The 12,340-nt window shown below is 49.6% G+C and overlaps 1 protein-coding gene across 3 annotated transcripts in view; it reads left to right on the forward strand.

Moving 5' to 3' along the window:
• LOC137519286 (cytochrome P450 2B19-like) overlaps positions 1-8,346 on the forward strand; it is a 192,227-nt gene extending 183,881 nt beyond the window's left edge. For all 3 annotated transcript variants that reach the window (XM_068238223.1, XM_068238225.1, XM_068238224.1), the window contains 2 exons: positions 5,131-5,272; positions 7,430-8,346. In XM_068238223.1, the coding sequence (XP_068094324.1) occupies positions 5,131-5,272; positions 7,430-7,626 (339 nt within the window). In that variant the 3' untranslated portion in view covers positions 7,627-8,346. The remainder of the gene's footprint in view (positions 1-5,130; positions 5,273-7,429) is intronic.
• The last annotated feature ends 3,994 nt before the right edge of the window (positions 8,347-12,340 follow it).

Consider the following 12,340-nt stretch of genomic DNA (forward strand, 5'->3'; position numbering starts at 1 on the left):
ATCTGTAGTATTTCAAAACCATACTCACATTCATGACATGTCCAGGGATCAAACCCAGGCCAACCACATGGAAGACAGCTATGCTCACCACCATACCACCAAACACACACTAAATAGACTGCTAACCTAAACCTTACTTGTAGACAGTCATATGAGACACATGCTGGGTGCAGGGCTTTGTGATTGGACCATGGACCATGCGATAGAGTGAGGTGCAAAAATGAAATCATGCCTAGCAGAGGATGGTTTCACAATGCTAAATGCTAGGCTGGCTGTGGTGCAATTGGTTAGTGCGTCTGGCTGGTAACAGCAAGGTTACAGGTTCGATTCCATCCAGGCATGTCTTTTCCTTTTGCGTTCAACAGTTGTCCAAACAGAGCCAACAGAGCCCCAGATAGCCATGTAGAGTTAGGTCACAGCTAGCCTGGCTGTGGTGCAATTGGTTAGTGTGTCTGGCTGGTAACAGCAAGGTTACAGGTTCGATTCCATCCAGGCATGTCTTTTCCTTTTGAGTTCAACAGTTGTCCAAACACCGAGCACAAAGTTTTGCATGCGTAAAGTTTTACGCACGCAAAATACCCCATGGGGTTCAATGGCGCAGCGTGCGCACGCAAAAGGAAAAGACATGCCTGGATGGAATCAAACCTGTAACCTTGCTGTTACCAGCCAGACACACTAACCAATTGCACCACAGCCAGGCTAGCTGTGACCTAACTCTACATGGCTATCTGGGGCTCTGTTGGCTCTGTTTGGACAACTGTTGAACGCAAAAGGAAAAGACATGCCTGGATGGAATTGAACCTGTAACCTTGCTGTTACCAGCCAGACACACTAACCAATTGCACCACAGCCAGGCTAGCTGTGACCTAACTCTACATGGCTATCTGGGGCTCTGTTGGCTCTGTTTGGACAACTGTTGAACGCAAAAGGAAAAGACATGCCTGGATGGAATCGAACCTGTAACCTTGCTGTTACCAGCCAGACACACTAACCAATTGCACCACAGCCAGGCTAGCTGTGACCTAACTCTACATGGCTATCTGGGGCTCTGTTGGCTCTGTTTGGACAACTGTTGAACGCAAAAGGAAAAGACATGCCTGGATGGAATCGAACCTGTAACCTTGCTGTTACCAGCCAGACACACTAACCAATTGCACCACAGCCAGGCTAGCTGTGACCTAACTCTACATGGCTATCTGGGGCTCTGTTGGCTCTGTTTGGACAACTGTTGAACGCAAAAGGAAAAGACATGCCTGGATGGAATCGAACCTGTAACCTTGCTGTTACCAGCCAGACACACTAACCAATTGCACCACAGCCAGGCTAGCTGTGACCTAACTCTACATGGCTATCTGGGGCTCTGTTGGCTCTGTTTGGACAACTGTTGAACGCAAAAGGAAAAGACATGCCTGGATGGAATTGAACCAAAGGCAAGATTTCATTTTTGCACCTCACTCTATCGCATGGTCCAATCACAAAGCCCTGCACCCAGCATGTGTCTCATATGACTGTCTACAAGTAAGATTTAGGTTAGCAGTCTATTTAGTGTGTGTTTGGTGGTATGGTGGTGAGCATAGCTGTCTTCCATGTGGTTGGCCTGGGTTTGATCCCTGGACATGTCATGAATGTGAGTATGGTTTTGAAATACTACAGATCTCTGGAGAGAGAGAGAGAGAGAGAGAGAGAGAGAGAGAGAGAGAGAGAGAGAGAGAGAGAGGGAGAGAGGGAGAGAGGGAGGGAGGAGGAGGAGGAGGAGGTTGGTTATTCATTTTAGGCATCTAGAGGGATAGAAACCTTTGCAAACTTTAAAATACTAAATTTCGTAATCGTAATTACGAAAATTTGCGTAATTTGCGAAAATTACGAAATTTCGATTACTGCTAAAATCGTAATTGTAGTAATTTCGCGAAATTTCGGAAATTCGTAATTAGGTCATTACGCTCATCCCTAGTCAGAACCCACCATAGTGATGGTCTAACAGTGTGACTCCCTGGCTGGGGGTAAAAATTAAAAATAAAATAAAAATGGTGAGTTGGTTTCAAGAAGCCTTTTGACATGATTTCACTTAGCAGCTTTGATTGGGGGGGGGGGGGGGGGCAATTTTTTGACTCTCGAACTGGGTGAAATTTAGCCTAGAAACTGCCCTGAGCAGCAGCTTGTGTTCTTTGCTGCCCTCCTGGTCCTCCTGGGTTTGCTGAAGTCAGTCTGTCGGCGTACAACTGGCTAGAGAAGGAGGAGGATGTCAATCTCCTCTCTAAAGTCTCCATCCTCAAGGGCCTGCTGGAATTGTTCCATTTTTGACCTGTCTGACACTTTCTTCAATCAGTTTTTTAACATTGTGTTTGTATAAACTGGGTATAAACCCAGTAATTGGTGTTGTCCAGATTCCAGAATAATGAATAATAATGAATAGTGAATAATGCGCGGGCCGCTTTCAATGCAGTCTAGCATGAATTGAGCCATGTGTGCCAGAGAGTCCTGCCAGACTCCTCTATCTTCATGTTCTTGTAAGAGTTGTGATTGTTGTGATGCACCATATTCGTCACCAGCATCACTTTCTTCCTCTTCTGCTGTCCTTTCCCGCTGAATTGTGGAAGTCCAACGTGCACCGCTCTGTCCCTCGGCAGTGGGGGCATCCAATTCCTGCTCCAACTCCAGCTGTTCCTCGTCCTGTTCTTTGTCATAGCTGGGACCAGCGTTTCCTGAGGCAGGTTGCCTGATGTTGGTATCATCACGCTGATCGTTTTCATCTTCAGAATCCCCCACTTGCATCATGCCAGCGGCTTCCATCTTCAACATTGATTTCTTCAGTAAACACAGCAGTGGTATTGTAATGCTGACTGTAGAGTTGTCACTGCTCAGTCACGCAACGTGGATTGCTCAAAATTTTGGAGGACTTGGCAGAGATCCAACATGGTGGCCCAATCAGATCCACAGAAGCTTGGTAGCTACTAGCTGCTGGAATGCGCCTCGGCACTGCGCAAAAGCGTGCTAGCATGTGCAGCGTAGAATTCCAGCGCGTAGGCAGGGACATCACCCAGCGAGCGATGGTGCGCTGGATTGAAGCGCTCCTGCATCTCTTGGTGAGTCCTTCAAAAGCGGTACTGGACTTTTAACAATGTTTTTTTTTTTTTCCTTCAACAGAAGATCTGCCACGTTGGAGTGAGGAGGACGCCGCCGACCCCGACACCAAGCTGAACCCCGGCGAACTCCAAGCAGAGGATCTTCAGGAACCCTCAAGGCTTTGAGCAAGCTGAGGAGGATCAGCAGTCCCGACGAGACCTCTCCTCATATGCGACTGAGTGCAGTGGAGCTCCCCAGAACAACCTCTCAGTTGTCACTTTGTCACTGGTCACTTTGTCACTGGTCACTTTGTCACTTGTCACTTTGTCATTTTGTCACTTGTCACTTTGTCACTTGTCACTTTGTCACTTGTCACTTTGTCATTTTGTCACTTGTCACTTTGTCATTTTGTCACTTGTCACTTTGTCATTTTGTCACTTGTCACTTGTCACTTCTCACTTTGTCACTTGTCACTTTGTCATTTTGTCACTTGTCACTTTGTCATTTTGTCACTTTGTCATTTTGTCACTTTGTCACTTTGTCACTAGTCACTTTGTCACTTGGTCAATTGTCCAGATGATCTCGGTACACCTCCTGAGATTCAAATTCCTGCACACATTGCTCTGGGATTTGGGTGTGATGAATGATGCATCTAACTGGCCACCGGAGGCAATTAAGGCCTTCAAAACATTGAAAGCAGCTTTCTGTTCCGCCCCCATTTTGCGTCATGTTGAGTTGTTGACGTCATGTTCATCCTCGGCCTCGCCTTGCATTTCAGTGCGAGGTGCATTTTCCACAGAAAAAGGTTGTGAATCCGGGCACAACATTTGTGGCTGTTCCATTGACCTTTCACAGGTAGAAGATTGTGGGGGTGGGAATAGCTCCTCCGAATAGCCCATTGTGTCCTGAAAACTACTCATTGCATTGCTTTGCGCACACATTTTTTTGTCCTCATGCAAGGCCTGAGTTGCACCTGAAAGCGTGGCCTTCTCCTCCTGCGCCTCCTCCTGTTCCATCACGTCTGCTGCTGCTGGGTTAGCGTTGACGCCCGGTCCCTGTTTATTGAACCTCTTATCTTTATTACATTTATGACTGCATGGCGGTAAAAAGCATGCTATCCGCACGCTTCTTGTCCTCATGCAAGGCCTGGGTTGTTGTGTCTCAAAAAGCATGGCCTTCTCCTCCTGCGCCTGCTCCTGTTCCATCACGTGTGCTGCTGCTGCTGGGTTACCGTTACCGGTCCCTTTTCCTGGAACCTCTTCTCTGTATTACATTTATGACTGCATGGCGACAAAAAGCATGTTACCTGTGCAAAGAAACATGACATTTTCCACATTTAAAAGACAGTTTTTCCTTTGAAACTTTACAATCAATTTTCTCAAAAACTATAAGCTCTTTTTCAAATATTTTTTTTCCTCTTGTACCCACTCCCAAGGTGCACATACCCTGCTAATTTGGGGTATGTAGCATGTAAGGAAGCTTTACAAAGCACGAAAGTTCGGGTCCCCATTGACTTCCATTATGTTCGAAGTTCGGGTCGAACACCCGAACATCGCGGCCATGTTCGGCCTGTTCGGCCCGAACCCGAACATCTAGATGTTCGCCCAACACTACCCCCGAGGTGCTCACCAGTATTCACTATAGGCTGCATGTGTGGGAACAATGGGAGGACACAGGAACATACTATTATTATTCATGGATGCTCCACCCCCGAGGTGCTCACCAGTATTCACCATAGGCTGCATGTGTGGGAACAATGGGAGGACACAAGAACATAATATTATTATTATTATTATTATTATTATTATTATTATTCATGGATGCTCCACCCCCGAGGTGCTCACCAGTATTCACTATAGGCTGCATGTGTGGGAACAATGGGAGGACACAGGAACATAATATTATTATTATTATTATTATTCATGGATGCTCCACCCCTGAGGTGCTCACCAGTATTCACTAGGCTGATGTGTAAGCCAGCTCTCACGTTTGTGATGATTGTCCTGGCTTTATGATGTGCCCCAATCCTGTATATAAATGTCTCATGTATGTTTCATCCATCATCAGGGCACCATCATCATCCCCTTCCTGTCCTCAGTGCTGAATGACCCCTCTCAGTGGGAGACCCCAGAAGAGTTCAACCCCGCCCACTTCCTGGACAAGGATGGACAGTTCCGCAACAGAGTGGCTTTTATGCCCTTCTCAACAGGTGAGAGATTCTATAATATCCACAATGTCGCCAATGGCCAGAGATGAGGCCTACATCACCCATATATAGTCCACAGAAGGTCCTCAATGGCCATAGATAGTGCTCACATCTGTCACATCTGGAGTATGGGATAACGCGGGGGAGGGGACATGATGCAGGGGAGGGGCACACACTACTCCCTCTGTATAAATCACTTGTGAGGCCACATCTGGAGTATGGGATAACGCGGGGGAGGGGACATGATGCAGGGGGAGGGGCACACACTACTCCCTCTGTATAAATCACTTGTGAGGCCACATCTGGAGTATGGGATAAAGTGGGGGAGGGGACATGATGCAGGGGGAGGGGCACACACTACTCTCTCTGTATAAATCACTTGTGAGGCCACATCTGGAGTATGGGATAACGCGGGGGAGGGGACATGATGAAGGGGGCATGATGTGGGGGGCAGGGACATGATGCAGGGGGAGGGGCACACACTACTCCCTCTGTATAAATCACTTGTGAGGCCACATCTGGAGTATGGGATAACGCGGGGGAGGGGACATGATGAAGGGGGCATGATGTGGGGGGCAGGGACATGATGCAGGGGGAGGGGCACACACTACTCCCTCTGTATAAATCACTTGTGAGGCCACATCTGGAGTATGGGTTAATGCAGGGAGAGGGGACATGATGCAGGGGGAGGGGACATGATGCAGGGGGAGGGGCACACACTACTCCCTCTGTATAAATCACTTGTGCGGTCACATCTGGAGTATGGGATAATGCGGGGGAGGGGACATGATGCAGGGGGAGGAGCACACACTACTCCCTCTGTATAAATCACTTGTGCGGTCACATCTGGAGTATGGGATAACACGGGGGAGGGGACATGATGCAGGGGGAGGGGCACACACTACTCCCTCTGTATAAATCACTTGTGAGGCCACATCTGGAGTATGGGATAATGCAGGGGGTGGGGACATGATGCAGGGGGAGGGGACATGATGCAGGGGGAGGGGCACACACTACTCCCTCTGTATAAATCACTTGTGCGGTCACATCTGGAGTATGGGATAACGCGGGGGAGGGGACATGATGCAGGGGGAGGGGCACACACTACTCCCTCTGTATAAATCACTTGTGAGGCCACATCTGGAGTATGGGATAATGCAGGGGGTGGGGACATGATGCAGGGGGAGGGGACATGATGCAGGGGGAGGGGCACACACTACTCCCTCTGTATAAATCACTTGTGAGGCCACATCTGGAGTATGGGATAATGCAGGGGGTGGGGACATGATGCAGGGGGAGGGGACATGATGCAGGGGGAGGGGCACACACTACTCCCTCTGTATAAATCACTTGTGAGACCACATCTGGAGTATAGGATAATGCAGGGGGAGGGGACATGATGCAGGGGGAGGGGACATGATGCAGGGGGAGGGGCACACACTTCTCCCTCTGTATAAATCACTTGTGAGGCCACATCTGGAGTATGGGATAATGAGGGGGAGGGGACATGATGCAGGGGGAGGGGCACACACTACTCCCTCTGTATAAATCACTTGTGCGGTCACATCTGGAGTATGGGATAATGAGGGGGAGGGGACATGATGCAGGGGGAGGGGCACACACGACTCCCTCTGTATAAATCACTTGTGAGGCCACATCTGGAGTATGGGATAATGTGGGGGAGGGGACATGATGCAGGGGGAGGGGCACACACGACTCCCTCTGTATAAATCACTTGTGCGGTCACATCTAGAGTATGGGGTAATAAGGGGGAGGGGACATGATGCAGGGGGAGGGGACATGATGCAGGGGGGGGGGCACACACTACTCCCTCTGTATAAATCACTTGTGTGGTCACATCTGGAGTATGGGGTACAGTTTTGGACACCACACTAACAGACTAGAACAGGTCAAGTCAGGCAACTAAATTAACCAGAGGGATGGAAAATCTTACTTATTACTAAGAATGGAAAGCTAGAGATGTATTTATGGTATGGAGTGGGTGTGTCATTCTGCTTCCAGATGTTTGCATATTCACATACTCCTCATATTCCTCCAGCATTCAGGAGGAGGTCTCATGTACAGCGGCGTAGCTAAGCAGCTGTGGGCCGCAGTGCAAGTTAAATAAGTGAACGTGGCGTCCTGTTTTGTGTTCCGCAGGGAAGCGGGTTTGTGTGGGAGAGAATCTCGCCCGCATGGAACTCTTCCTCCTCTTCTCGGCTCTTCTCCAGAAGTTTAGCTTCAGGCTTGTCCCGGGAACAGAGCGTCAGGACATCAAAGCCCTGCAGAAGAACAAGCAGCAAATCATGAACCATGCCGAGGTGTGTGCGGTGCCCCGAGTCCCGACCAACAAGTGACCTCCACAGAAGCTGGGCTGACCGAAGTGTGGACACAACGCATTATCAGTGATTTCAGCTCATCCTAAATTGCTCTGTAATCGGAAGTTCTGTAATATATCTGAACAGGTGTAACATAAGATCATTGTCAGGAATGCTGTATGAAGCAATACATGCTGAGCTTCTGTCGGCAATAGAAGAACGCTCCTTCCAGTAACTCTGCTGGTCAAGACTGGAGCTACACACAACACATAGGGCTCGATTCACAAAGCGGTGATAACCCAGTTAAAGACTTTAGGCGTGATAACCATTTTTATCATGCCTAAACTCAGTTTAGGCATGATAAGTTTAGGCATGATAAGTTTAGGCATGCTAAGTTTAGATCGCACGCAAAGTCCCGCACACAAAGCAACACCATTAAACTCTATGCAAAGTGCACCAGACTTTGCTAGCGCAAAAGTTTTGATCAGCTGTGCACTGCGGTGCTAGCCCAATTGGTACTTAAGTTTAGGTGTGATAAGTTTAGGTGTGATAAGTTTTTAGGTGTGATAAGTTTATCATGCCTAAACAGAGTTTAGGCGTGATAAAGGGCTTTTCACCATGGTGCTAACTGTTAGCACCGCTTTGTGAATCAGGCCCATATTGTGATAAAATGTGCAGAATAAATACCAAATAAAATGCAAATACACTAGAAGGAAATACTGACAAGAGGCAAAATACAATTTTTACTGATTTACAAAATGGTGGTATCTGGTCTGTGAAGAGTAACCTCTCTCTCCTCCAGGAATGGTCTAGACCAGTGTCTCTCAGACCTGTCCTCGTGACTCCCCAGCGGTGCATGATCTGCAGGCAGATTCCCCTCTGCACAGGTGGGGTCATTCGTGTCTCAGCTACATGGAATCCACCTGGCTGAGACACTAATTACCCAACCTGTTCCATAGGGGAGTCTGTCTGAAAAACATGCCCCGTTGGGGAGTCACGAGGACAGTTCATGAGCTATGAGTAAGGAGCCAGAAGTTTGCTCCGATACGCCGGAGCTGTATTTGCTGTTTGTCCAAAGTCGCCTCAACAAAAATTGCACTTTTATCCAGAGATTGGCGGCATTCTTATCTACCACGGTTTCCTGGCTCTTTGGTGTTCTGCTCCTGATAATAATATTAATAATACGAACATTTATATAGCGCTTTTCTCCTGTCGGACTCAAAGCGCTCAAGAGCTGCAGCCACAGGGACGCGCTCAGGAGGCCACCCGGCAGTGTTAGGGAGTCTTGCCTTGAACTCCTTACTGAATAGGTACTGACCCTTGCCAGGATCACGGTAGGTGCAGTGGTTGCAGCGACCTTTTTCCTGAATCGCTATAGGTTATTGTTTTAGGAACCTTTTTAGACTCGGGCCACAGAAAACGCAGGGGCGTAGCAATAGGGGGTGCAGTGGTAGCGGCCGCATCGGGGCCCTTGGGCCAGAGGGGCCCCGAGGGGCCCTCCCACAACTACAGTATTAGCTCCCTATTGGTACTGTGCTCATAATAATCACTTCTATAGATACTTTGAATGGTGGTAATCATTAACAAGCTGTTCCCCATCCCTTGCTTGCACCTCTGACACTGTAGTTGCCATTGGCAGGTTTTGGTGCACCGTATCAATTGTTATGTATAGAGTGCTTGGGGGGCCCCATTGTAAAGCTTGCATCGGGGCCTACAACTCCTTGGCTACGCCACTGAGAAAACGCTTATGAATTTCCATGGAAGATGTTTCACATTTGTGTGTGTTTTAAAATAATCTGATCATGGGGGCAATAGGCATTGCTGAGCTTCCCACTGAAACCCTCCTGCCCCCCCCCCCCAACTTCTACTATTGTCATCTGTAGACTTCAGAACCTTTACCGATGGACCTTTACAGATGTGGTCATTGGTGTCCAGTGAGTAAAGCGGTGGGAAGAGCACACAACCCTCAGCAGATCCAGCACTGACTGCAAGAGTCTGAACAATGGAGCATGATACTTGGCTGCTTCCAGTGGCAGGACAGGTCCTCGCTGGTCTCTTCAGTGCAGCTCTGCAGCCGCTCTCCGTGCTGCTCCTGTCTCTGCATGTCATTTGATGTAAAATAGGAAAAACCGAGAGCCCAATATTGTGTAGTATGTTAAAGACAATTGGTAAGTGGTTTAGTGAGAGAATTTATACTCACAAACACGGGTTACCATTCAGGCAGCCACTCAATAGGCAGGTGAGGAGATTATGCCTGTCCTCACTCAGGATTAAGATGTCACTCTCTGTAGTAAAGAAACAAGTAGCACTCCCCTCCACCAGGAGTGGACACAGAGTTTCAGTATGTAGAACAGAGGCGCCAGCAGGATAAAAGTCAATAACATTTTAAAAAATTGCTTGGAGGAAGTGGTGGACCTGCCTCATAAAAGCAGACACGAGATCCTGTCTTCATATAAATCAATACATTTATTATACGGTACCCCAAAAGCAGTGCAATGCGTTTCGCAGGTCAAACCCGCTTCATCAGGCAAATTACATGGGGATAACTGTAGACAAAAAAACAATGAAGAGGGCTATACAATTACTGCAGAAACCACATTCTATATAATATAGTGCAGATGACATAAATCAATAAATGAGCTTCTGTATTATTATTGATCAATTGCTCATTTATTTATATCACATTACAGCCACACGCCACATTACAGCTACACATGCCAGCCACGTGATCCCCCCTCATACAGGTTGTGTGCACACACGCCACATGACAGCCACGGGATCCCCACTCATACAGGTTGTGCACACAGGCCACATGACAGCCACGGGCTCCCCACTCATACAGGTTGTGCACAAACGCCACATGACAGCCACGGGATCCCTACTCATACAGGTTGTGTGCACACACGCCACATGACAGCCACGGGATCCCCACTCATACAGGTTGTGTGCACACACGCCACATGACAGCCACGGGATCCCCACTCATACAGGTTGTGTGCACACTCGCCACATGACAGCCACGGGATCCCCCCTCATACAGGTTTTGTGCACACTCGCCACATGACAGCCACGTGATCACCACTCATACAGGTTGTGCGCACACGCCACATGACAGCCACGTGATCCCCACTCATACAGGTTGTGTGCACACACGCCACATGACAGCCACGGGATCCCCCCTCATACAGGTTGTGTGCACACTCGCCACATGACAGCCACGTGATCCCCACTCATACAGGTTGTGCGCACACGCCACATGACAGCCACGTGATCCCCCCTCATACAGGTTGTGTGCACACGCCACATGACAGCCACGGGATCCCCACTCTTACAGGTTGTGTGCACACACGCCACATAACAGCCACGGGATCCCCACTCATACAGGTTGTGTGCGCACACGCCACATGACAGCCACGGGATCCCCACTCATACAGGTTGTGTACACACACGCCACATGACAGCCACGTGATCCCCCCTCATACAGGTTGTGTGCACACACGCCACATGACAGCCACGTGATCCCCACTCATACAGGTTGTGCGCACACGCCACATGACAGCCACGTGATCCCCCCTCATACAGGTTGTGTGCACACGCCACATGACAGCCACAGGATCCCCACTCATACAGGTTGTGTGCACACACGCCACATAACAGCCACGGGATCCCCACTCATACAGGTTGTGTGCGCACACGCCACATGACAGCCACGGGATCCCCACTCATACAGGTTGTGTACACACACGCCACATGACAGCCACGTGATCCCCCCTCATACAGGTTGTGTGCACACACGCCACATGACAGCCACGTGATCCCCACTCATACAGATTGTGCACACATGCCACATGCCAGCCACGTGATCCCCCCTCATACAGGTTGTGTGCACACGCCACATGACAGCCATGGGATCCCCACTCATACAGGTTGTGTGCACACACGCCACATAACAGCCACGGGATCCCCACTCATACAGGTTGTGTGCGCACACGCCACATGACAGCCACGGGATCCCCACTCATACAGGTTGTGTACACACACGCCACATGTCAGCCACGGGATCCCCACTCATACAGGTTGTGTGCACACGCCACATGACAGCCACGGGATCCCCACTCATACAGGTTGTGTGCACACGCCACATGACAGCCACGGGCTCCCCACTCATACAGGTTGTGCGCACACACGCCACATGCCAGCCACGGGATCCCCACTCATACAGGTTGTGCGCACACGCCACATGACAGCCACGGGATCCCCACTCATACAGGTTGTGCGCACATACGCCACATGACAGCCACGGGATCCCCACTCATACAGGTTGTGCGCACACACGCCACATGACAGCCACGGGATCCCCACTCATACAGGTTGTGTGCACACGCCGCATGACAGTCACGCGATTCCCACTCATACGGGTTGTGTACACACACGCCACATTACAGCCACACATGCCAGCCACGTGATCCCCCCTCATACAGGTTGTGCGCACACACGCCACATGACAGCCACGGGATCCCCCCTCATACAGGTTGTGTGCACACACGCCACATGACAGCCACGGGCTTCCCACTCATACAGGTTGTGCGCACACACGCCACATGACAGCCACGGGATCCCCACTCATATAGGTTGTGTGCACACGCCACATGACAGCCACGGGATCCCCACTCATACAGATTGTGTGCACACTCGCCACATTACAGCCACGGGATCCCCACTCATACAGGTTGTGCGCACACATGCCACATGA

This window comes from Hyperolius riggenbachi, chromosome 5 (genome assembly GCF_040937935.1).
Source record: "Hyperolius riggenbachi isolate aHypRig1 chromosome 5, aHypRig1.pri, whole genome shotgun sequence".
Lineage (NCBI taxonomy): Eukaryota > Metazoa > Chordata > Amphibia > Anura > Hyperoliidae > Hyperolius > Hyperolius riggenbachi.